We start from the raw sequence: 27817 nt of genomic DNA, 5'->3' as shown, positions 1-27817 counted from the left end.
ATTATATAACTTTATCAAGAGCTTCTTCGAGGTACGGTAACCGTATTAGGTTTTATTAAAACCCCTCGTAATCTTATGCGAAAACTTTTAAAATAACTCTCTCTTTCTCTCTCTTGGCCAGATTTTTCTCCGCGAAACTTTTAAGCTCGAGTCAAACTAAAAGAGTAATTCGGTCCTACTTGTATTCTTATCCGATTTAAAGCTTTCCCCCTCCTTTCAGTCTCGTCCGTAGTTGAAACAAACTTAGTCAAAGTCAATACTAGCGAGTTTGAAGGCAGGAACAGATAATTTATGCGCTTTGCTAATTTATTACGAGTGCTTGTTAAATTGAGATTTTAAAGTTGAAGTAGTTGAAAACGTCGTTAAGTTTTTAAAGCAAATAATAATGTTTGTGAGCTCTACTTATAAATTAGTTAGCGCTTCATCAGAAGATATGTTAGGGTTGACTACTATTTGAGACGTGTTTTTTGAACCTATTCTTGTAGTTTTGATTGAAAGCGCGTTTCTCTAATTACATTTTGAAGATCATATGGAATCATGTTAAACGTCTTAGGACCAATAAATGTAGAATATCTTTATCCAATATTTTTTTGTTTTTTTTTGGAATTATACATTTTTCATGGATATGAGTAACTGGCTTCAAACGTATTTTATTTTTAGAAATGCTCATTAGCAAATTTTGTATAAATAATTGTCTTATGTCAAATAATTTGGTTTCTTGTATACTTTTAGCAGGTAGATACATAGACCTGAGTAACATCGCGTCATCAAGTATCATCTGCATATGGGCGGTAAGGATTTATAAAATTTTCAATGCACGCAAGATACCGCTAATAGCATTTAAATACTATTAAATATTAAAAAAAAAAACAAACGATGTTATAATGATTACTGTGATAGTTAATCGATACTACTAATACATGATTTGAGTCATATGTTATTATAGAGCCAACATTATCGATAAATAGTCCCAATCTGTTTTTGAAGGTGGTAGACAATGGTACAGTGAAAACATCTTGTCGGACTTGCTTATCGTCGGTCTTATTTATTTAAAATTTTTTTCAAATAGTCCCAAATCAAATAAAAAAGCCCATTTACTTTACAGGAATTATGTCTAATCTCTTTTCTCATAACTACATACTTTTTAAAGCACCTTATAGTGTTTTATTACTTATCTGCCTACTAATTAAGAAAGAAAACTAAAACTACTAAAAATACAAGCATATTTATTTCTTAAGCAACAATCTTTAATACATAGGCAGTTTCACTTTTCACTTCAGCCTTATCCGGCATCTGTATTTCTACCTGTCCAGCACTAGTCATCCATTTTAATTTTTGACTATTTCCCAACAATGTTACCGTAGTGGTGTCTTTTTGGAACAGATCTGCCACAGATTCTAGTATTGCTGTGTTATTCTCTGGCCAGCTTAGATGAATGGCATAAATAGCGTTATCTTTACTAGTATACCTGTGAGAATTATACATAATATTTGTTGAAAAACATGATATGTTATAATTAAATCTTACCAAACATTAGAATTAAGAGTGTCATTTTGGACAGTCCAAGGTTCGCTCTCGTAAATAGCTTCTCCATTAATTCCTAACCACTCTCCCAATTGAGTCAGGCGCTCTTCAAATATTGGATTAATTAGACCTTCTTTAGATGGGCCAACATTAATTAAAATATTTCCTAAAAATATTTTTTTTAAATATTTACTTTATCAATATATTTCATTTATTACCTCCACAACTGATAGTCCTCACAAGAGTAGTCAGCAACTCCAATGGGGTCAAATAATCTGAAAGCTTAGCATTTCGTCGGAACCCCCAGGACTGCTTATCAATTGTCATAGCGTTTTCCCATTTTTTTTCTTGCAGCTTACCAGGGTCGTACCTATCCTGACAAGTAAAATAGTCACCATGGTGGCAAGGAATACCATCGCCCCATCTGTCGTTTACCAGAACCTCATCCTTTACAGGACTATCGTTATATAACCTTGAATAATAATCAATTATTAGCAAAATTATGACTGCTCAAGATCCAGTATTACCAGGCCAAAAAATCTGTTGAGGTCCAATAAGTATCTTTTGCTTCCCAGTCACCGTCTGACCAGATGATTGAGGGTTGGTACTGGTTGACCAGCTCTACTAGCTCAGGAATAGCTTTTTGTGTACTGAAGACTTGAGTGCTAAAGTTGCTAGTTCTATCAGCTATATATAAAGGATTAAACCACTCGTATAGGGAGTGGTAAAGGCCGTATTTTAGACCGGCGGTGCGTACTGCTTCTCCGAGTTCACCTAAAGTAAAAGATATTTAAAGATCTTATCAATTAGAAATAAGTGATAAGATCTTAGTAATAAGATAAATAAAGAACGAATGAACAATAGGCGGCACGCACATTATATTGTGCTTATGTATGGATAACGTAAACAACTTACAAGAAGTCATTAGTAACTATGGCTTAGAAATCAATATTAGTAAAACGAAATTTATGGTAATCAGTTGAGAAGCTGGTGGAAGATACGGTTTAACGATCAGCAACAAACGCGCGTAAGTAGGACCTGGAAGTAATAACCATGAAAAGAAAAAAGTACCTCGGACATGAGAAAAAACAAATAGCTGATGCCATTATGGTTCTAAAAAGACATGGCAGTAAAATTCTTATTTTGATTATAAATTTTATATATAGGCTCCTCCTGAATTGTCAGAAAACAACTAGAATTCTCTCAATGTGGGAACAATTTCAGATAAATTCTAATGTAATAAGTTGCTGTACAACTCAGCAACTTATTTGACTCTAGGATGTGCTAAACTTATCATATTGACATGATAACCTTGGCTACTGATCTGTTTATCCAAAAAATGTAATCAATAACATATCATAAGCATGTGATGCATTACGACCATAAGCATGTGATACTCTACGACTTTCTATGCTCACCTTACCTACGCAATAATTGTTTAGGATTATGTAACTAATTTGTTTGTAATTGTATGTTTGTATGTAACTAATTAGTAATTTATTTATGATATTTGGCATGCAATGAAAGAGAACTATATCTTGGAGAACGTGTTCTATCTCAAAAAGAACTTTAGTGCTTTTGTGGTTCATCGAAATGTGTATTAATTGCAGACCTTAGTGCGTATCTAATGCCATCTAGGAAGATGTTGTGTTATCATTTTTTTTTAATACTTACCAACTAAATCCCTATGAGGTCCAACATCTTTGGCGTTCCAACTGTAAGAGTATTTGGATGGCCATAATGTGAATCCTTCATGATGTTTGCTTGTTAAAATCACATATCTGAAAATTTATTAAATATAGAAGTTATATAAAAATGATAAAGAAAATGATGCTTAATAACACTTTTTGTTGATATTCCAGGAAATTCTTCAACATTCTGAAAAAAATACATAAGCACAAAATATAAAACAAAATAAAATAAAGTTTATATAGTAAATTATAAAGTAAGAGAAAATGTTCTAAGGAAAGTGTATCCTTTCAGGTAAAGTATTACATAATCAATGCAATGAGTGTTCCTTTACCATTCAAGATTAGAACAAGCCGATGAGAAACGCAAATAATGTTTCCTAAATAAGAAAAATTTGACAGAAAATGATTAGCTTAGGTTTTCCCTTAAATTTATTTCCCAATTTAGTTGATTGGCAGCTATTACTTCTAGATATTTTATTAACCCGCTTTCTTTTATTATTTTCGGTTTTTGGGGTTATCAACTGAAAATTTTTTTTTTATATATATAAGGACTATTCTTTGTTTTGTCATTATTTAGGATCAATTTGTCATATACTAAGCCAGTTCTTTTGCTTACTTATATTAGGCATATTGTAGCGTTTACACCATTCTTGTGGGTATGAACTGAAACACTCGATAAATAAAAATAGTCAACTGATTTATTACACATGAACTCACTAAACACAAGGATTTAAAACTACTTAAAACACTAAATTTATTTTCTACTATATATTTTAATTTAAAAGTCGCGCCAATGTTCTGTCTTAAACTATCCTCCTAGCGGCGAGGACGTCTAAATGCTCGCGCATCGATGTCGCGCGGTGTGCCCGCTGCTTAACTAAACTTGAATATAGATGGTAAACGATATTCTATTTTTTTTTCGCCAAGATTATTAGTTTATTGATTTTTAGAAATATTTTATTAATAAAAATGTATTAGAGGCTTCTGAGCGTTCGCACATTCTTACCGTCATCGACAGCATTAATAACTTATGTTTTGCTTTATGCGTGTATCTCAGTGAAGAAAATTCAAGTTCGTCTAGTAAACAAGCAAAGTGGAGATTTTAGGTGTTGTTTTAATCATATTAAATATTTTTCATTTTATTAATCATCAGGTAGCATGTCTGTTGGATGAAATTAATGATGCATAAGCAGGTGAGCTCTTAGTTGTATCTGAGCTTAGATCTGAGATCCAAGACCTTAAGTATGAGTTGAATCAATTAAAATCTCAGGAACTAAGTAAGGGTAACTTGTAAGGAAATGCACGATAGAGCTTCCAGATCGAGAATCGTTTGGATCTATTAGAAGTTTTCAAATCTATCGTCTAGGCAAATCGAACAAAATTATTGTAGGAGTAGTTTTTCCCTAATAGTGAGCTTGCACTATCTATTTTATAAAATCGTAAATCACTTGATAATGGTGAAACTATATAAAAGGTGACCAACCAAAATCAACGTAAGCAAATAAAAAATGCTTATGAATAACTTACCCAAGCAACACAGGTTCGTAATATATACTTTAATTAAACGTATCTTAATATGAATATGGTATAATACCGGTATAATATTTTATTCGTATAATTATTATACGTTTTTCATATTAATTATCTTTTACAAAACGTATAATATACGCATATATGATTTTTTTAACTTTTATCTAATGTTAATTTTAATAGTAACTTTTATGACTGACCAATATTTTTTTTCAGAATTTTCACTAAATTTAACAACAGTCAAAAAGTTATTAAAAGAACTGGATTTTAAAAACGTATGTTGTATTGATATGATATACCATATATCAAATGCTACTCCATACTACAAAATCTTATAACAATCAGATCTTTCCTTTCTCTTTTCTTGTTTGCCATTATAGAAATTACCGAAACTGTAACTTTACTTAAATACTAATGCAGTCCAGTAAATCTGGGTTTTTTTTGCAAAAGTTAGTGTCTAAACGGTATAGAATATACCTGGATTATACGTAGACTTGGCACTGCAAAATATAATCACATAATCTGGTCTAACCAATCAGGTTGCGTATTCATACTAACTTATAAGGTCAAAGTCAAAGTCAAAGTCAAAAAAGTTTATTACCAAAAAAATAGTTATAAATATAATTAGCTACATGAGAAAAAAAAATTGACAATTTTTGGTAAAAGGAACTGCTTCGCGATTATATAAAACCGATAGCGTAATTTGCGTGAAACAGGCCATGAAAACATTATAAATAAATACAAAAAAAAAATTCCTAATTAACCTAAGAAAGAACAAAACTAAAACTAAAAAGGGCAGAAACAAAAAATGGCAAAGTAATTTGACTGGCATGCGATGGAAGGTAACAAGAATAGACTAAAAAGAACCACAAAAGAAAGATTGGACAGGCCAGCTTATCTTTGGTATTAGTTGATTTTGCAGTTTATACTACTAGATATCTACTACTAGTTATACTACTAGGCATCTCGTTGGGAGGTATTATTACCTATATTATTAGGTTGGATAAGGTACTATTTACTTTGATTTTGTTAACCGCAAGAAAAGAGTTTTTATAGAATATGTCATTTTTTACTTGCTATTTTACTTTGATGAATCCTATAGAAAAAAGTACACTCGGTTAAATTTTAATAAAAATTTATTATTTTGTTTTCCATAAAACTCTTACCGGGTCCTTTGGATATAGAAAATGTATTTACCTAAAAAAAATTAATAAATGTTTTTTTAAATTTTTTATAAACAGGAGTTTTTGTTTTTGTAACTTTAGTGATCTTAATTTTTTTTGATCAAATCCCTCTAAAAAAGCGTCTAAAATTTTAGATCGGTATATGAAATATATCGATATATAAAAAATTTATTTACAATAAAATTTTACATATATATTGTGATCTTCAAAACTCTAAGAGTTGGAGAGATGATTAAATTAAAATTGTTTGTCAATATAAACTGATTTTAAATATTTGTTAATGTTTTGCAGTTTTTAAAAAATGTGGTAAAAAATAGCAACACTATATATTAATGACATTTTTTCAAATTTGTTAGAAACCATTAAAACTTTGAAATTTTTGAAAGTCAATTCACAAAAAATTCCCAATTTAACCACCTCCCTTATATTAAATAGTTATTAATTATAAAATGATTAATTTATTAAATAATATCATATCAATCTAAAACTCTGCTCATCAAAATAGTATACAATTTATATAGGAAAGTAACATTTATCATTTGTTTTTGATATATTAGTTAAATAGCAATTTATAATTTATAACTAAAATAATATTTACTATACGTTTGTGGAAAGCATAAATCTGGTATATCATAGTTTGTTAATAGACATTTAATATCTATGTATACATATATAAAATGTATAAATATGTTTATAAAGGGAATATAGAACGTTGAAGTGGAGGACATTTTGAAGTTTATAAACGTTTTACTCAGCGTTGCTACCAAAGCAACACTGAGTAAAACTCATACAGAAATTCAATATGTTAATAGCATTATTCAGATAGTCCAACAAAAATGGAATAATAAATTTTAGCTAATAATAATTAACTAATTTTAGTAATGCCGGTATCAGGCAGTGACAATGTCATTTTTTATGCTGTATAGGTCACTGATGCGTCTCCTTTGTCAATTTATGAGAAATTTGCCTCTTGCGAATCTTTATGTTAGTTGAGATATTTTATTGTGTGGTGTTAAAGTCTCATCACATACGGTATAGATGATTTCTGTGACCTATTGTATGTTGAGAAGAGCAAGCAAATAAGAAGTTTCCTCAGGGATTCAGAAAAGATTAAAATCTATTAAAGGAGAACAGAGTAACTAGAAGAACAGATATATTACTTAGAATCTTTTAAGAGATTTTTCAGGAAGAGCTGAAGGCCTAAAAGGTTAGTTTGTTGGTCTAAAACATATCAAGAAACTGGTTGAAGTTGGGGGAAAATAGATCTACTTTTCCACGCTTTCGGAATAAAACGGTTCCTGAGGGCTTTAAAAAACACTTCCGGAGGAGAACAGTGCCTGAAAGAAGATATATATTACTTCTTTCAAAACATAACCAAAGACATTTTAATTCTTGGCAAAATACATCTAATCTCCCAGGCTTTCTGATCGGTTGGGCTCTTCCTGAGGGAAGCACAGAGCAGTGAGAGAAGAGTAAACATATAAAACGGTTCCTAAGGGATACAGAAGAAGGCTCTTGGAGGAGAACAGAGTGCCTGGAAGAATTGAAATATTACTTACAATCCTTTAAGGAACTACTTTGAAGGAGTCGATTTATTCGTCTAATATGTATTTAGAAAGAATTGAATTCCTGAAAAAATTGATCAAATAGATGCACATAGCAGTAAGAGAAGGAGTCCTACGGGTTCAATTTAGGTTCCTATAGGTTCTATATTAAGCAGGTGAATAACTTGCCAAATTTATTTAGTACATTTCTTGATTTGTTTTTCTTAAGTTTGTCTGATGCTACTAAACATTTGTCACCGGCTTCAAACTACCATTTTGCTTATGGAATAAGTATTCCTATTAATCGTGATTTAGATTTTAAGGATGATGTTTATTATTATAAATATGTAAATTGCGATTTCCTGCTGTTAATAATTATCTTGCTAGCATGAACTGGGGTAGTGCTTTTGATCAGCAACATATTAATATATGCATTGATATTTTTTGCAGCAGTTGCTTCAATTTCCATCCAATTTTGTCACTTGGTTTAGTAAAAAACTACAAAATCTTGTTATTTAAGAAAAAATTGCTCACACCAGATTCAAAAATATTAAGGAGTTTTCGACTGTGAGGAATCAGTGTAAAACTATTTGAGATTAATATTTTTGGTTATGTGTTAAAATTTCTCATGATCTTTTTCATTTTAGAAACATATTAATAAATTACTTAAATCTGATGAATACCCCAATAGCATAAATAATTATGAAAGTCGAGGTTCCTGGTAATGATCAAAATATTGTGATCAACTTATTTGTCGAGTATTTTAAAACTACATATAAAGTGCATATTAGCAAGTCTTCTAATTAAAAGTTTGATAACAGTCTGGCGTTATATTGCATTTTTTTGTTAGTATAAATTGATCCATACTTTTAGGAGGTTTGTATAAGTTGATAGTATATATACAGACTTCTCAAAAGCCTTTGATAGGGTTGATCATGATCATCTGCTCATGATATCTAATATTAAAGTGTGCCTCAGGGTTCAACAAGTTTTTTTAACTTATTCAATAGACATTCAAGTGATGTCACAATAGTTTTTGTAGTACCTTGCTTTATATATTTTGTACTATAATATTAAAATATATTAATATCTAAAAATTATGTAATAATTTACTTTGCCTAATGGATTGAATAAAGATAATTAAATAAATAAAAAATGTTACTTACTTTGCCCCAGCTTTTGCAAATAATTCCGCCCACTGTGTAGCATTAAAAAATTCAGCAGTAAAATCCCTGGCAAACTCTTGGTAGGAAAACTCTGGGGGAAAGTTGTTTTTCATGTAAGTGTTAATCTCTTGGGAAGCTAAAAATAAATACATTTTTAAATTTTGACGTGTGTTTTTCTTTATTTGAGAATACTTGTAATATTTTCGATTCAATTTAATATCCTTGCTCTTTATATTATTATTATTATTAAAGACCTTTAATGAATAATGTTCGCATGTTTGATTTTTTAAAATTTATTTGCGTCCAAAAAATTTAAAATATTCATTTTAAATTTAATAAAAGGCTGGTACATAATAAATTTTAACTCATCCGAAAAGAACTAATATTAAAATATTAATTTTAAGCCAGCACTGCACACGGGAAATTTATTAAAGAACATTATATATATTATGACATAAAATATGTCCTTTAATAAATTATATTAATATATACATAAATATGATATAATAATTAAAAATTAAAAGCCGGCCTTTAAAGCGATTTAACATTTATAATAAAATCATATATTTATTTATGGTATACGTATTTATAATATAATTTTAAATGGATCATTAGGTAAATCCAAAATAAACAAATATAATTCTTTTTATTAGGAATGAGCATCTAAGAACCAGTCCTTAACTAAAAAAATCCACATTTTTCAAAGATGCATACCTTAAGGTTACAAAATACTTATTTAACACTTACATCCACCCTTCCAGTTCTCCCAGAACCATTCCGACGTTAAACTAGGTACAGAAAATACTCCCCAATGCAAGAATATGCCCACTTTAGCTTTATCAAACCACGTAGGAATAGGTCTGGTATCTAAACTTTCCCACGTGGAATTATATTTAGCACTTATGGCGCCCAACGCGAGTAAAAACACCAACAATTTTAACATCTTCAGCACGATTTCTAACGCCTTTAAAACGGCAACTGATTTAAATTGGTATTTATAATGAACTTAAGTGTCACGAACTTTCGACTTAATAATAAAAGATAATGGTGCTTAAGTGTTTACGGTGCTTATCGTCCGTTTTAATTTTTTTTTCGTTGTTTCATGATGGGAATAGTAACTATTAGTAGGGAGCCACTGATAAATTAATTAGGTTTGATTAGAGCAGGGTAATTATGTTTGAATTTTCAATGAAGATTTTTTAATCTATTATACTTAAATTCTTATTTGGAGTCCTTATAAATACTCAATAAATGAATTGTGCTTAAATATTTGTTTATGTTTGCATGATTTTTGTGATAAAAATATAAAAAACCAGATATTATAATCTATTTAATCAAATTATCACCAAGGGTTTTACGTAAAAATATAGAACTAATACAAACACTCATCTATGAAATTTAATTTCTGCTAAATCTTAGATAAATAGAAGTGCATACTTTTTAATTTTTGTCAATAATAACCAAATTTTAAAATACAAAAAATCAGTAAATGATCAGAAATTAATAATTCTTATTCTTCTTTCGAAATAAATAGTTTAAAACAATAATTAAAGTCACTGGATTTGAAAAGGTAAAACAGTCCAATAAATAATGTGTCTCGTTTTTACTTGTATACGGTAGGCCATCTAGCAGTGATGCTTTGAAACCTATATATTAAGGTACCTGCAGCCGAAAAGTTAACTTATTTAAGCAAGTTTTGGATGTTGGCAATCATATTTCAGTTCCTTATTTGTGGCTTTAATGACCATGCTTCTTTATAAAATGAACAGACAACACGTAAGAGCATAGAAGTCTTATCTTGGTATTTATCTTGGTACTATCGATCTCATCTTTATATGATGGCTTGTGAACAGATATTTTATCTGAATGTTTTTCTTTATTAAATGCACTCCTGGCTTTTTCAATTCTGCTTTATATTTTCTGCTAATGATTTCATTGCTGGTACACCAGAGTTCCAAGTGAAGTAATATACTGCTCACTCATTCTATCAGTTTTTAATTGATTATAAACTGAAAGTTATTAATTTTGTTTTTTTATTGCTAATTTCTAGGCCATATAGTTGACTGCACTCCGTGATTTTATTTATGCTGTCATCTTTATGCGTCTTTATGCTGTCGCCGGAAACGATCGTATCGTCTGCATAACGATAATTGCTCACTTTTTCTCTACTTAGGAATATTCTTGAATCTCTGTATCCTAAGGCTTCTCTAAATATGACTTCTAAATAGTATCACTCCTTAGTATTATCATTTCCTATGTTGTCTCATTTCCGATTTTAACAATAGCTCATTAATTTCAGTACAGGTTAATGACCCTTTTATCCAAACCAAAATACATACCATTTTTCGACGTTTGACTCTATCAAAAGCCTTCTGGCATTCAAGAAAATGTGCAAACAATATACAATTCATGTCTCTGCATAGCTAAATTAAAACTTGGAAAATAACTTCATTAATTTTTTTTGACTGAGACTTAATTTTCATTGTGAAAAAATAAACACAAATACTCAATAATTGTGAAAGATCCAAGTATATTTTGTTCAACGTATAAAGGAATACGAAGGCTCTATTCTTTTTTTATTATCTAGGTAGATCTGTATCGTTTGCCAGTTGGTTTCTTGATCCATTTTTACAGTCAAAGTATGATGACCCACTAGTAATTTTTTTACAAACCCCTAGTTTGCTATTCACACGCATTTATATGTATTGAAAGTTTTATTAATTCTTTTTAATTAAGCTTGAAAGAATTTTAAGATAAATAATTCAATAGATACAGTAAGTGGTGAATAGAGGCTAAGATACAATCGAAAATATTCTTGATTTATTCGGGGATCAAAAAAAGGATCCAGAAAAAGTACCTGGAAAATTTTCAGGAAAATCCTAAAATAAAGGTAGTAAAAAAATATATTTAAAAAAAGACATGAAAAAAAGAATGTTTACTTTTCCAAGACGTTTATTTTTGCTGACGATAAGTTGAACATTTTTCGAATTAAAAAATAATAATACCTAAATAATGATGAAGCTGTCTTCTATCTTCGTCTTCTCAGGTTTTCTTTCAAATATATTTTTAAAACAACTTTCAAACTACTTTATTATATTATTTAAATTTTATTTTTATAATTTATATGCCATAATGCAATAGTCGTATTTCGGTTAAAAATAAAAACATATTTCGTATTTCGGTTTGTATTTTATTCATTTAGACAGATTTACTCAAGTTTTACAAAAAATTGCTTCCTCAATCTGATGCTAATGAACAATTTCTCACCTCTCGACTTTTACTTTATTTAATTAAAATCGAATTCTAGATTATAGAGGAAGATAGTAAAAAACACGCTCGTTCTCTTTTTAACTTATGACTTTAAATTGAGATTTGTTAGTGCATGTCAATACAACGTTCATTCATTTACGAACGTAAGACCTTAGTTGGCCAGAGGTGTATTCTATCTGTGAGACGAATTTCTTATCAGTGTCTATACATATGTGGAATTACTTATCAAAAGAGAAAACTAAAATAAATTATTCTCATGCACTGGTAGAAAATTTTAAAAAGTCCCAATTTATGATTTCATTAAAACTATATTAAAATAAAAAGTAATCACACAGAAACAAAGTTAAATACAAGAAAATTCAAAATTATAGGATTTTGTTTTATTCTTGACACAGCTTGCTCAAGCGTCCTTTTTAAAATTGTATTAATATTTTTTTTAAAAGTGATAAGAATGAATTAAAAATGAAAGACATATAATTATAGTAAAGGCATAATAATACACTAGAAACTTTTTTTTTTAATTCAAAGAGAAAATAAAACTTAATTTTCCTTGTTAAAGTTTATTAGAAAATTTTAAAGAGAGGAGAAAAAAATGTAGGTACACATTTTTTAAGACATTTTTGTCTTTAGATCACAAAAGACGAAATCATGAAGAGAAACAGGAAAAAATAAAAAAATTATATTATATGAACACATTTCTTTTAAATTACATTCGTGATAAGATATTTGCCTAAATACCAAAGGTCTCATTGACTAAGTAAATTTCCAGCATTTATGTTTAAAATAAAGTAAATTTTAAAAGACAAGTGAAAAATGAAAAATAACAAAACAAAAACTTACATTGACTTGCCCAATAAGACCAAAACCACTCAGAGGTAATACTGGGTACAGAAAACAACCCCCAATGCAAAAATATTCCAACTTTTGCTTCATCAAACCATGACGGAATGGGTCTGGTATCTAGACTTTTCCATGTAGCGTCGTATTTAGCATTTGCTATAGCCAAATATAAAAGAATCAATAATTTTAACATTATGTGTGGTTTTACATTTAACAATCATGACTATACTAATTCAGTTAGTATTTATATATTTACAAAATCAATGCAAAGATCATCAACCCATTTTGTAGGAAAATAAAAGGATATACTTAAGTATTTATTTGTTTAAGTGGTAAATAATACGTTCAAGTGTTTTAATTCAATCAATGAGCTTTATTGGTATATATTATATTTAATCTAAAAGATACCCTTGAAACACAATGAATATTTTTTATTCAATAAATGTTTAGGTATAATCACCCCTAAATTTCTCATATTTTTTATACGGTTTACATATCTGGCATCCTTAGTCTATGTTTTTTAAGTCCGGCATGATTTTTTCTATCAAAATCATAAATTTTAGTTAGAATTTATTGCTATTAAGAATGAATTTTAGCATCTAAGAAAATAAATTTCATAAAAGCTTCTATACAGGCTTATTAATTATGTAATTATTAGTCTGTGTGTATAAATTGTACTACAGCAATTCATAGTAATAGATAAAAGTATTATCAATTTAAACTCTAATTACAGATTAAAAAAATATAAGCTCGGTATTACAACTGAATTAAACATCATTTAATCTTTGCTGTATATTATTAAAATTAAATAAGGATTAGTTTAATTAATTAACTCGCTGTTGCTCGTTCATTTATCGAAAAAATCGCTATTAAAGCTTTTGAAATTTTTAGGAATTAACGTTTTATTGGCGATTTTTTTTAGAAGGAAAGATAATGTTAAGTAAAACTGCTCATCTAGTGATTTTCTTATTTTGTGGACTTTTATTAAATACTTTTACTACCACTTTGAGGGACACTATTCATTTAGATTTATTAAGGACCTTATACTAATTTAATACACACTCGACATCAATGTTCTTATTGCAAACAGTATTGGTCTGTCATCTGCAAACAGAAATCTGACATCGTTTGTATAAAAGGTATAAAGCAAGCAACTCACTAATTTACAGACAGAGGCCGTCATTTTAAAAATCATTAAAGACTTTATGTATGAAATATATTATTAATTTGTAATGTTGTACTTGTGAGTGATGTATACAGGTTGGGGAATCGGTCATCACGTCTTGAAAGAAGTACTTGAAGGCTAATTGTATGGTAAAGCGCATGCATGCATGTGGAATTTTTTTTTTATTTTTTAGAGTTTTGATTGATATGCTGTCGAAATATGCTGTTTAGTTTTTAAATAAAACATTCAATATTTTTAATGAAATTTCTATATTCTTAAACAAAATAAACAAAACACTTAAAAACTAAAAAAAAATATTTTTCTAATATTTGGCACAGTAAAAGAATGGAACTAAATTAAAATAACATAAAATACTAATCATCTTGACATGCCTCACAGGTATAATATTTTTCCATATTATATATAGAATTTCATATACAAATATGGTACCTATGCAATAAAAGCAGAAAAATTTTGCATAGTTTTACTAAAAACTCACATAAACGTTTTTAATGTTATATTTATTTATAAACCATTTAAAATTAAAAAAGCTTGAAGTAAAGCAGACAAACAAAATGATTGGAAGGTGTATTTATGCAACGCGGTCCGCCTGATTATGCGACATTTCACTCTGGGTTTCAGCACCGCTTAAGCATTCCGCTATACGATTCGGCACCATACTCGGCTTATTGTTTGAAGACATTTAATTTTTTTTTGTAATGGGATTAATTAACGCGAATTAAGTTAATTTATTTAAAACTCATTGTCGTATGCTGCTGACAGGTCTATGAAAGTAGCAGATATTTTAAGTTATTTCTACAGCTGCGGTTCGGACGAAATCCAATTTATTCCATGTCCCTAATTGGCAACTGCCAATTAAATTGTTTTAAGCTTAAAATCGTTCGAAGCCCTAAATGAAATATGCAGAGAATCATTTTCTAAGTATTTTCATTTGTCAATTTTTCTCATTTATCTTTTAAGAAATTAATTGTTTTATGAGTTGACTCTTGTTAAATGACTAACCTTAGTTATTTGTGACTGACTCAGAAGCTGTCGCTTCAATAGTTCTGAGCCTCAAACGAAATTTGTAGAGATCAATTTTCTGGGCGTTTTGAAGTATCATTTGTGAATGAGCCTGATTAATTTTTTTAATTTGATTATTGTCATTACTTGACCAACCTCATTTATGGCTTACTCTGAAGCTATTGCTTAAATCGTTCTAAGCCTTAATCTTTAATGTATAGACATTTAGAGTAATGTTCTAACGGATTAAAGGCATTTACAGATTTGGATTGCTGAGACACTTCTTATGTTTTTGAGCTTTTAAAATTATGTTACAGATATCTAAAGTAATTTTCCATTAAAGTTATTTCAAGTATTTATTTTCTATTAATTATGCTATTAAATTTGTATTAAACATTTTATTTATTTTTTCTTAAATTCGGTTCGAAGGACCAATAGTGTATAAAATAAAAGTCCCATGTTACTTGGTTTAATGACTTTTTATTCATAATCATTCCATGCTTTTTAACAGTTCAGCAATGAACTGGTGTCATCGTACATTATCTTCAATATGCTGGAAATGTTATTACTCCATTTATTATAATGCTTACTAAACTATTTTAAGGTGAATGTACCTAGTAACCTAATAATAATAAGTAATAGTAACCTAAACCTAACCTTGCAATATTTCCTTACTGGAATAAAATAGAATAATTGCTAATAAATATGTTGGAGTTTAATGATCCTTTACAAATGTAACAGATTTTGCAAATGGGAAAAAGCGCTTTTCAAAATGTGATTTTTTCTTATTTTTACTCTATAGTTTTTGGTTTACAAGAAGATTTCTACTTGTTCATATTGAATCCACTACAAGGCCATAACAATCCATTTATTCCAGTCGTTCTTGCTCCTGACCTATTTCGATGGAAGGTTCTTGCACTTTGGTGTAAAATTTATGACAAGCTTAAAGACAATAGATGTCTCAAAATTCGAATCCATTTTTACATTTTTTTTTCGCAAGAAATAAGTCTATGTTTAAATGTATTAGAAGAGAAATTTGTACATTGTTCTGGCAAATTGCCTCCATGAAATCTTTCAGCAACATAGGTTCTGAAGCTTTTCGTACTTAAACATTAGATAGATGTGGAAAACGAATTAAAAAATCACTCTCTTTCCTCCTCACCCTGTATTTGCCATAGAATTAAAAAATATAATAAAAATAAAACAAATTTAAAACAGTTATAAAGTTCATAAAAGTCTACCTACGAACCGGTAAATAAATAAAATTAATAGATTCACAAAAATTAATCAAACATTAATAAAAATTATTAGTCTAATAATTTATTTGTTCATATAATATTTAAATAAATTGGACTAATTCATATTCAAGTATCAAACAGTTTAACGATAATAACATGGTTAATTTTATTAAACAAATCATAGCAAATACTAAATAGCTTGAAGCGATTGATCTTCAAATTCAATAAGCTTATTTATTAACAAATAAGTGTAAAAGAATTCAATATATATCCAAAAAGAACAAAAATTACTTAAATAGTAAATTAAATCGTCTTCCAGTCACTCAGTCACCTTAACCAAACAAGCATGATTCATATTTTTTCAGCTGCCTAATACAAAGCAGAGCAAACTAACTGTCTGACCATTCCGTCGTTCGCTTTATTACTTAAAACGTTTTCATTAGCTCCGTCTCTGTACTTTGAAGTGCCATTTGTATGCATGTAAGGACGGAAAACTGTTTTCTCGGAGTGCGGAAAATGAAAAGAAAACCGACCGGCTAAATTGGTCGCGTTTGTTTGCGCCCCTTTTTTTAATTTTCAGCTTGTAAACGGCCCATTCCATTAAATTACGAAATTCGTTCGGGAAGTTAACGATCGGGCCATCGAAAGTTATCCGGCCATTAATTTGAGCCTTAACTTGTTGACGCTGATTTGCTAACTTAGGCACTATTTTGATGGATAGCCATTAATGGCCATCAATCAACTCTCCTGATGTTGTTACGAGTTTCTCTGATTTTTTCATTGTTTACTTTTATAAGATGTTTTAAGCTAATTTCAGTCAATGAAAGAATTAAAATAAGCGATATGCTTTTTTCTCGCTTTTCTATGCTTTTCTAATGTTTTAATAGAGTCTGGGTAAAAGTTGTATACAGGTTGGAGCAGCGGAAACTATCTATGGAGATATTTGGTAAAAAAGCCCAATATAATATTGACGCTGGTTTTGATGGGTAGCCATTACTGGCCATTAAACAACTCTCTTGATGTTGTTACGAGTCTCTTTGATTTTTTTAGTGTCTAGTTTTATAAGAGGTTTCAAGCTGATTTCACTCAATAAGAGAATTAGAATAGGACATATGTTTTTTTCTCGCTTTTTCAATGTTTTAATAAAGTCTGCATAAAAGCTGAAGCATTTGTGAGACTTTGTGGTGATATTGTTAATATTATCGGCAAAGGTAAAAGTTGCATACAGGTTAGAGCAGCAGAAACTGTCTACGGAGGTATTTAGCAAAGACCGATTTTGCCAAAAAAAGAAAATAAAAATCATCTTGTTTTTGGAAATAATTAACGTTTTGGGGAAGCACTTTGAAAATTGTTTTTGCCTCATTTTTTAATGTGATTTAGGGAAATTCATTTTAACATTTCAACGTCAGCCTACAGCTTATTTTTACAATTTCTTACCGCTATATCCTAGACTTTCTGAATAAACCTAGTAATGGATAAAAAACTAGTCAAAAATATTTTAAACATTTTTAAAGTATAGAGTAAACTACACTTGAGCGCACACCCCTGTCCAAGTTTAGAAACTCTAGCTCAGATAGTTTAATTAGAAATTTAATAAATATTTAAAGGTTACCCGAGAGCTTATTTTTATTATTTCCTGCCTCTATGACATAGACTTTCTATGTGTCAATTTTTATAAAAAATGTACACATACAAAAATGCCCTCATACAAAAAAATCAAGTGACGACATATCAGGAGATCAAGCAGGCCATTCAATATGACCTCTTACAATCTAGCTTTTTAGAGAATTTTCATCAAAAAGTTACCTTACAGGAATGCCACAGCTTTTTCTATCACTTGTTTGTTGCCACTAAGTCAAACAAGTAGGCTATATGTATAATTGATATATATGTATATTTAGAAGAGTAATATCGTAGTATTTTACTTAAAAAAAATTTAGTTTTTGAGATATTGAATTATAGTTATAGAGATCTTTTTGTAGCATTTTGTAATATTTTATTGCTAAAATATTACAAAAGCATAAAGGTTTACAAAATTGTTATGCAAAAATGAAACTAGAGTAAAATACAGGTTTTCAAAACGCTATATCATTTTATTTTTTAGAAAATTATTGGAAAAGAATACTGTGTAGACTTAATAGCAACAATCCAGAATAAAATAAAATTATTTAACCTTAAAACCTGATACAATCAAATGCCTTTGAACGATCACATAAAGTAATGCCAGATTAAGAATAAGGACTTAAGGATATATAATAAATTTAATTGACATCTTGGTAATATCTTTTTTTAAGAAATCAATCAGATACAGACGTAGAAAATAGTGTGAATGCATACTGGATGCATAAACCATGTTTGAAAAGGGGCATGTTGTATTAGACAGAACAAATGCTGCATAATCACATGTATAAAATTGACCTAGCATGAAGAAAAAAACGGAATAAATCAGAGGATGGATTCAATCCAGGATGAAACAGAATATAAACATTAGTCAAGTCATTGAACTCTTTAAGCTATAAGATACACTAAAGTCATGAGTAAACAAACTACTCACTTAAAGCAAGACCTAGATCTAAAAAGCATAAATTATCTATCGTAACTGAAAAATAGAGAAGAAAAGCAGTTATTAACGAATAATTCACAGAATCGACCGATTACATCAAAAGCCTTTTTTACGATACTAAATCGGAATTGTCTTTGTATTAAAAAATCTTGATTCTAAAAACTATTTCTTTTTGAAAAACTATTACTATCAGATGAATCTAATACATCTAGTTCTTAAATTTCGTTTATTTTCTTAAACCATCTAAATAAAGATAAATCTACATCTTAATAAAAATAATCTTTGAGAGTGCAGTCAATTACTATTTAATTTAATAGTGTCTTTTAATATTTTTTGTCTGTGAATCTTCTTCTTTGGTAATGTTCCTTAAGTTTTCTTTGCCAATTTAAAAATTTATAACAAGAGTTAAAGAAATTTTATATACATGACTTGCTCTTTATTAAATTGCCATTTAAATTAAAAAAGTATATCCTGGCATAATTTAAAAAAATAATTAAAGAAAGCAAAACAAACAACCGTTTTCAATAAAAATAAATCTACTTAGGCAACCGTAAATTGCGGCATTTCAGGAATTACATCTCAACGCTGCTATAATCAAATTTTCTCGGAAAATTTATTTTTTGCGTATTAAATGGAGGCCTGAACGTTTACGGTTTGTTGTTCGATCCAATGAATTTTGAGCCGTTAAATGCGTACCTTTAATTTCAGGGGTTTCTAATTTGGTTTTCTAAAATTTAATAAAATCATTTCGCGAAATACTTTGAAATAAAAAAAAATATAAGGAGGCCCTAATACTTTGGTAATTCACTTAAGGAATTTGTATTTTTGTATCATAAAAGTTTTTTTGTATTATTATTTCATTAAAATATACTTGTAATTCTTTTCTTTGAATTTTTGCCATTTGATATTAATAAGATATTTTTAATGAAATTACATTTTGGTTTTGTAATTTTAATTATTTTAATTGAGAAAATTCTATTTAATTTCCTATTTATCCATGCATTGGTTTGAGCAACAGTGTTATCATCTTTTTCCCTCCCTCTTCTTCTTCTTCTTCTTCTTCCTTTTTCTTTTATTTACTACACTATTCTGAATTATTAATGTGGTTCTTCACTCATGAGACTTGAAATTCATTAGTACAATAACCAAAAGAGATAAATAAACAATGCATATACACTTTTTCCAAAAGATTGCCCATAATAATCTGAGATGGCACTTATAAACTACATCAAAAAAATCAGACGATATACATAGGGATAAAATTGACATTTTCGCACATTCACACTCGAGACGTTTGTCGTTCCAACACGTAATACTAATAACAGCATCACGGCATGCGGCATTCTGCAGGTGAAAAATTACCAGATGTTCCCTAGCCGTATGTATGCAAATAAATATGCGGAGGGATGCAGAATATGGGAATATAAAATGTCGGGTAGGCGCGTTAATATCCCCTGATGTATGTGCATACATAGCAGAGATGGTGCTTCTAATTTGCGCGATATTGCGGCCTGAGAAGTTTAATGGAAAAAAAAGAGGTGCTGATGCCATTTTCATACAGGTCTGAAGGACTCTATTATTTTTTTGAGGCGTTGGTATTTAATTTCGCTTTTTGGGCTGTCTAAGAGGGTTTTCTAATTTGTTTTTCTGGTTTTGCAGTTTTTGAGGTAAATTACTTATTTCTTATTTTATATAGACGGTGTGTCTTGATAATTATGCGTCTTGGATAAGTATAGTGAAACCTCGGAAGTATTTAAAGGTATAAACTTAGCTAAACAGTTTATTTAAATTATTTGTTAACCCTACCCCTGATGAGCCCTTGAGGCTAAAGGATCGAGGTATCTTTTTTTTGATAAATAAAAAAATACAGATATGCATTCGAGATATTTTTGGTATTATCACTTTTTATATCGATCACATATTATACAGACCGATAATGGTACAGAGTTTTCAATACGTTTTAATATACTTCCCAATAGCTGAAAACTAACCGCACAATATATATTAAATTGTTTTGGTAAAATGCTATTTTGCTTGGCGTTATTTTATTTTCTCTTAAGTCAAAGACAAGAAACTGCAATAACGTATTTGAGAAAAATAGTTGGAGAAGCCTATTCACCGAGAAAATCGCTTTTTCTAAGAACTACGAATAAACGAATACTTTTCCTTGTTATTTTTAATAGATTTTCTTTAAAATAAATCCGTTTTAAAGTGTATAGTAAGAAGATAAAATATTTAATAAATCACATTATAGGTCAAAAATTAATTTTATATAATTGTATAATCCCTTGAGATGAGATTCAATTACTAACTGATCAAATTGACCTTCAAAACTCCACACCAAGTTCCTAATTCAAGTAATACATCATAGTTAAATAAATGTTTATTTTTGGTTTACACTAGATATATATTTTTTGTTAAATTATAAATATTAGATAAAATGTCCGCGTAATATACGTTAAAGAATTAAATATTAGGTTTATGTTTTATTTACGTTTAACAAGAAGGTTTGTTACATGTTAATAATATACAATTATTATTTCATAAAAGTTAAATATATAAGTATGGAATATTGCATACTATTTAAAGGCGTTGATAAAATAAGATTTTTTTAATCACCTTTACTAGCAATTTAGATATTTTTTATCTTATTTGAATTTCCTATTTTATTCTAGATTTCTTTGTGTATGATGTTCCATTATTGTACTATAAGATATATGAAGGGGTTAGAATCATAAGGGTCTAAGTGTGTCTGCCACTGTCTTGAGATAATTAAGGTTAAAGTTAATTGATTATTGTAAATTTGATTTAAATGCATTTGAAATTGTTTTTATATAAAAGAATGTGGTTTATGTAACTATTTTAAATACCGTATACTAGAGATTAAAAAAATCTAAAGCTTACTGGTTTTATGTCACTTGGATCCTGATGGTTCTGAGCACTTTGGAAAATTTTAGTCAGGAAAAAGCTACAATTCTATTTTTATAAAAACTTACACTTTATTATACAACAAATTATCGAAATTTACAGCAAAAACTAACTAAAATATGTCTAACCATCGTAATCTGACACGATACTGTCGTTGTCTTCTTCCAGTTCTGTATTTTCTTCATCGTTAACCAGAACCGTCTTCTGACTTTTTTTCTTAGAGCTTTTTTTTCCTTTGATCTCATGTGGCATATTTAAATCAAAATCATGATAAATGGGTGGGATAAAAGGTAGAAGTTGCTTTAAATTTTCCCATTTTAGGTACGGAATCTTCAGTGGAGTGGAATATAGGCTCTTAAATACTTTGTCATTTAGCGACCAAGATGGTCTTCCGGTTTTAAGCATTGAGCAGTTCTCGCTTTGATTCATAGGAACGTAAGAAGTTCTTACATTACTGTACAAAAAACAAAAAAAGTTTTCTTTTTTGAATTGGAACCACACTATCTCACGCCACTTTATCGGTTTTATTTCAGTGTCTTTTTTTAGATCAATTATTAGACTATTAAAATATTCAAATGAAACAAAATCAGTTTCTTGCATTTCATGCACAGTGAATTTTTTAGATGTTTTTTTTATAATTTTGGTCCAGTCTTGTGGAACAAAAACGGATACAAAAGTTCTTTTAACTTTTTCAATACCACCAAATGAGCGAACGCAATTCATGTATGAATGCCCAATTTCAAAAAACCTGTAATCAATTTTTTCTAGGCAGGTAGATTGCACCAGATACATAAACAATTTTGCAATATTTTTGTTTTTGTTCTGGCCCCCACATTGATTATTATAGCAGATTAAATGGGTGACAGTACTAGGAAAACACCAGGATAATAGCCAATGACCTACTTTTATAATATTATTTTGCAAAACTCACCTTAAGTAAGCAGGAACCTATCTCCTGTGAACCTCTCTGAGCTATTGTTTCATTTCAAATAAACATCTGTGATATTCCACTAACCATATCATGGATGCAAAAATTGTACGTCCACAACTGTCGTAAATAGTACACCTTGTTCGTGGTAACTACTGGCGTGGGTAAGGTTTTTTGCAAATCAAAGCAAACCACTCGAGTTTTTTCTAAACTTTGCATCCCATACTCAATATCAATTTTTTTTTGAGTTTTGACACTTTTAACTTTTCTAAGATGTAAGTCGTATTCTATTTTATGTTGTTTCTGGGACTTCGTCCCGTTTTTTATTAAATTGGTTAAACGGTCATATGTATGCCATGTATCCAAATGGGGTTTGTGAAACTTTAAGTTAAATTCACTACAAAATCTGTGCCTATAAAAGGACTCTTTATCTAATTGAGCACACCACTCGGTATATAGGGTGTACATTTTGGAAACATTCAAGCCTTCAGGCAAGTAACGGGTATTAGCATTTTGGGATCTGGAATAATGACTTTTGCAACGCGGAAAGGTTTGTATGTGTTTTAATACATTTTCACGTTGAATTTCATCAATTTTTGTCGCTGGCGCGTGACGACCTCGCTTATCACGTTCTATAAAACCGTGGCTATCTTTCTTTAAGCAAACAATTCGGTACCTCTTGTTTGAGATGTCAAACGTTTTAAAAAAAAAACTCCTTGCAAACCCGAAAGTCTAACAGTTTAACGACGACAGAAAAATTTTTGTTAGAAGTAGCTCCACTATTTTTTCTTTTTGTTTCATTTTTATCAATACATGATGCTAAATACTGTGTTTGTGCATCATAGCTGGGCATGTCATAGAATTTTGTGAATAGAGTTAGTCTTTGTTCATCTGAAATTTTATTACAGTCATATCTGCAACTATGGTCATATGGTTTTAATTTTTTTTCCGCGATTTTTTTGCATCTTACTGTTTCATATTCTTTTCCTTTCCCTCCTTTCTCAAACGTTTTATTTTATTTCTCTTCCATTCATCAACATTTCTTGCTCCTTTTTTAGCTTGTTTTGGAGTAACTGCAAGTAAAAGACATTTTTGTAAAACTTCACTATTAAAATCTCTATAATTGTAGCAATCCCCACCAGAAATCTAGATAAGAAAGTTACATATTGAAAGAACCCTCTTGAGTGAACTTTAATAGTGAATAGTTATTAAACAAAATAATATGCTTTATTATAGAAAAAAAAAACAAAAGCAGTATGCATGTATACCAAGATTGTTGTTGTAGACAGTATATTACCATTAATTCTTGTTACATCACCACTTGTGCTTGGATTATTATCAAATAATTCTGGTTCTATAAGTTGTTTTTTATCAGTTGAGGAGCTACTGCTACTAGGGTAATAATCACAATTTTCATCCGTTGCATAAGGATCTGATTCATCTGATTCCATATCGCTTAAATTTGAACTCAAAACGGCTTTTGCTATTACAAGAAAAATTTTAGATTAGAAACCAAAAAAGAAAAAAATAAATGTTCTTTAAACGAAAAACCGTTATTTTTTTTTATTTAGAATAATTTATAAAATACATCACTTACCGGAAATATTTATAAAAAAAAACACAATAGCCGGTATACACGTGTCAATAATATTGAATTTATGTTACAAAACTTTATAACAAAATTTAGCGGCAAACAGATTCAAGTCCGCTTAGATCCCTTTGACTCTAAGAATTAACATAATAAAATTTAGTACATTTTTTGGTCGGATAATAGATGGCACCAAATGTTTGAGAATCACTTGGATCTCTTTGCCACCAAATAAATAGTACATTTAACTATGCAAACATGGGTTTAACTAATATTTTTTTAAACTGTCACCTAGACCCTTACGATTCTAAGCCCTTCATATACGTCTATGAGAAGTATATTGTATCCTATACAGTAGCATATACTTGATATCGGGATCATTTTATCACATATCTGAGGTTTAGTGACCGAGTATAAAGACAAGTTATGTGAGTCAATTGTCAGTTTTCTCAAATGCTAAAATTTCCTCAAAACAGAATCGTATATGATATACGTATATATATTCTATAGTTTAATAAGTATACCTTAACCGTATACGTTTGATAAATATGCTAACAGTTTTAATTTAAAAACTGTATTTATGATAATGAAAAAATGTGTAGAACCAAAAAAGACATTTATTTTTGAAAACTTAATGACTTATCTTAAAAGAACTGGATTTCCACTTTTTACGATAAAAAATGGCAGTGCAATTTTTATTGCGAAACGCCTCGCTTTCGAGAAATAAAATAAGGTTTTTTCACGTTTTACTCAAAAACCTTAAGGTTATGTGAGAAAATTATAGATAAAAAATTATAGATTTATTTATCACCTATAATTTTCCTAAACAGCATTTTTTTTCTTAGGCAATTATTTTCTGCAAAAAAATGTATTTCCTTAACCCTCATCTTACTCCCCCCTCCCCCACACAACTTAACAAATTATTGTTTTCCAAAATAATACGTATAAATAACAGCTGGTTTCGTCGTTAATATTTAATCTAAAAACACAGTTTGTTTATTTAAATTTCATATAGTTATATATATGTATATTAATAAATATTGAATACAAAAACAGTGCTATTAGATTGTATATTATGGAAAAGTTAAAATAGTTAGTCAAAATTAATGCAGAAATACTGTCTTTAAAATACGACTGCGATGCAAAAAAATTAACAACATTTTATTTAATGCGTCCAAAAAGTTCTGACAGTTGATTTTAAAAACTTAATTAGACTGTGTATATTATTTACGTATTTACGTATTATACAGATGGATCAAGGAAATAACTTCCTATATACGATTTAATTGCTTTTATATAAACTAATCGATCAAAATAAATTAAATTGAACCTCTAAAATGATTTCCTTATTCATGATTTTTTTGCTATAAGATCTTCACAAATACGAATGCAACAAATATGAGGTAGTCGTACATCAATAATAAAATAATAACTTTTTAATTAATTTTTATATACAAGTAATGAGGAAAAATTAATATTTTGTTAAATATTAATGGTTGTTAACCCGAGACCTCTTCCAATACATTAGAAAAATTACAAGACGTTTTAATCCAAAAACTTTCCAGATCATAATTTATTCTTTCGAGGCAGTTGAAGTTAAAAACATTTTAGGCAATTTGAAAATATGGAGGTCTATGGGGTCGAAAAAACACAGTTTCGCTGTCTGGATTAATTAAATTTTTCCTTTATTTCTAATCATATTTCCTTCTAGGTTATAAGTCTCTGTGTCTTTGTTTTTTCCGGGCAATTGAAAATTAAAACATTTAAGGCTATCTAACATTGTGGAGCGTACTGTCACTGCTCTAGAAAGCATGTTCTATAGGATTCATGTCTGACGATAATGCCTGCCAATCCAAAGGATTGATGTTTTCATATTCTAGATACTCATTTACAGCTCTGACACGATAAGGTCAGACGTTATTATCCATAGAAACGAAAAATGTTTTTCATAAGTTATTATAGGAGGTTAGTCAAAATTAATTAAACAAATCATTAGCTTATAAAGTACGACTGCTGATGCAAAAAAGAATAAAGAACATTTTATACAATTTATCCAAAGAGCCCAACTATCAACATGTTTATTCACGTATTATACACATAGATCAAGGCAACGAATTTCCAATAAATTTTGATATATGAGTTTACAACATTACTTAAAAAATAATGGGTAAAAAATAGTTTCCTTACTTTTACATTTATTTGTTCTACAATATAGACGCAATACAGATAGTGATAATTACCAAAATTTCTTCATCCTAAAGAATTAAGCAGGAAAATAATATTGGTACTAATTAAATAACAGCGATGGCAACTGGGAAAGGCTATTTTATCAGGAAAATAAGTTTAATTAAAGAGTACAAATTATTTTACCCAGAAAACGAACTTAAATAAATAAGAATTTTCTAAAGAACCTCAATGTAAATTTCTCAAAGAGCTTTTCCTTTCCAAAGGTCTCATTCAACCAGACCGTGGATATCATAGACAGCTCAAAAAACAAGAAAGCTGTGATCTATATGTGGCTTGAAGGTTACACACTTAATAAATCAATGCTTTAAAGAGAATGCATTTCCGGCTGACCTAGTGTCCCACATTTTCGAATCCTTTCATAGGATGCAATTCAGCGCTTTTATGTTCCGCGACTTAAGTAAGGCGTTTAATTCTGTGAAAAAACTACAGAGATTCAACTTCTGTTCACAGTTGAGTATTAAGTTGATCCAGTCATTCCAAGGTTTCGCACTGAATCAATATATACACTCTTTGCCCATGACATCAGGGTTTCTTTTACAGGTGACATATTTGCGAACTTTCTTGGGGGTTCCAGGTTTTCACAGTCGTTAAGCAAAGAGTGGTTCTGTGTCAACAGACTTCTACTTAAGAGATCATCCCACAAGTCAATTTAAAAGCAAAAATAAGAAATGTATTTTATAGCACTGAAGATTATCTACATGTAATATTGATCTGTGTGTGTTTTTTTTTTTTTATTTTTTTTATTTGTATGTAAAAACTTAAGATTCTTTCAATAGAACTATCAAACTATCTCTTTTATTCTTGACGTATGCTAGACTATTGGCAAGTTTACATCAAGAAATAAATTTGAGGTTTGAGAATATTTGTAGAAACTGGTAAGAAAATCTAATAAATTTGTTATACAAAATAACTCCGCTACAGATTAATAAGAGAAAGGCGAATAACAAAATAGCAATTAATTATGAGCCTCTTAACAGCGAAGTTCATATTATGTCCAATTTATATATCTGTTTATTAGAATTTCTTTCTATATATTATGAGAATCTTTTATTACAGAAATATCATTGCATACCTCTTTCTGGATATATACAATAAAAATAATTAACTTCAAATTAAGTGAAAATATAATGATTCGAATATTATACTCGATTTAATAAATTATATAACTAGATATAAAGGTCTAAGGCGATGAGTTCTTTTAAGGTAGTTAAAGGGACAGATACAGGGATAACTTACATGTAAATAATATATTTTTTTTACAATTTCGATAATTCGTTTCTCTATTTATTATTAATTTTATTTAATATTATTCATTTTTTGTTTCAGGTATACGGCAAACCTAAGTGGATCGTTGGTTTCGAAAAACCATACATAGTAAGTCAAAAAAA

The 27817-nt window shown here is 29.2% G+C and overlaps 2 protein-coding genes and 1 long non-coding RNA gene across 5 annotated transcripts in view; 1 reads left to right on the top strand and 2 right to left on the bottom strand.

Moving 5' to 3' along the window:
* LOC126745370 (pseudouridylate synthase RPUSD2-like) overlaps positions 1-27817 on the top strand; it is a 427187-nt gene that overhangs the window by 319176 nt on the left and 80194 nt on the right. For both annotated transcript variants that reach the window (XM_050453192.1, XM_050453190.1), the window contains exon 4: positions 27756-27803. In XM_050453192.1, coding sequence (XP_050309149.1) covers positions 27756-27803 — 48 coding nt within the window. The remainder of the gene's footprint in view (positions 1-27755; positions 27804-27817) is intronic.
* Positions 1210-12969, bottom strand: LOC126745371 (alpha-L-fucosidase-like). 2 transcript variants are annotated; one of them, XM_050453195.1, is made up of 7 exons: positions 12750-12969; positions 8640-8775; positions 3199-3305; positions 2052-2298; positions 1743-1996; positions 1528-1690; positions 1210-1468 (listed from the first exon to the last, which is right to left on the bottom strand). In XM_050453195.1, the coding sequence occupies exons 1-7, from the start codon at positions 12940-12942 to the stop codon at positions 1234-1236; spliced, it is 1335 nt and encodes a 444-aa protein (XP_050309152.1). In that variant the 5' UTR covers positions 12943-12969; the 3' UTR covers positions 1210-1233. The 2 variants fall into 2 exon arrangements, with proteins under 2 accessions (XP_050309152.1, XP_050309151.1); XM_050453194.1 differs by lacking the exon at positions 12750-12969 and adding an exon at positions 9387-9625.
* On the bottom strand, positions 5324-5942 carry LOC126745374 (uncharacterized). The gene is made up of 2 exons (XR_007663528.1): positions 5912-5942; positions 5324-5841 (listed from the first exon to the last, which is right to left on the bottom strand). It is a non-coding gene; the product is annotated as an uncharacterized LOC126745374 (long non-coding RNA).

The sequence above is a fragment of the Anthonomus grandis genome, chromosome 15, assembly GCF_022605725.1.
Source record: "Anthonomus grandis grandis chromosome 15, icAntGran1.3, whole genome shotgun sequence".
Taxonomy (NCBI): Eukaryota; Metazoa; Arthropoda; class Insecta; order Coleoptera; family Curculionidae; genus Anthonomus; species Anthonomus grandis.
The sequence above is the reverse complement of the archived record's forward strand: the minus strand, read 5'-3'. Positions and strand labels throughout refer to the sequence as shown.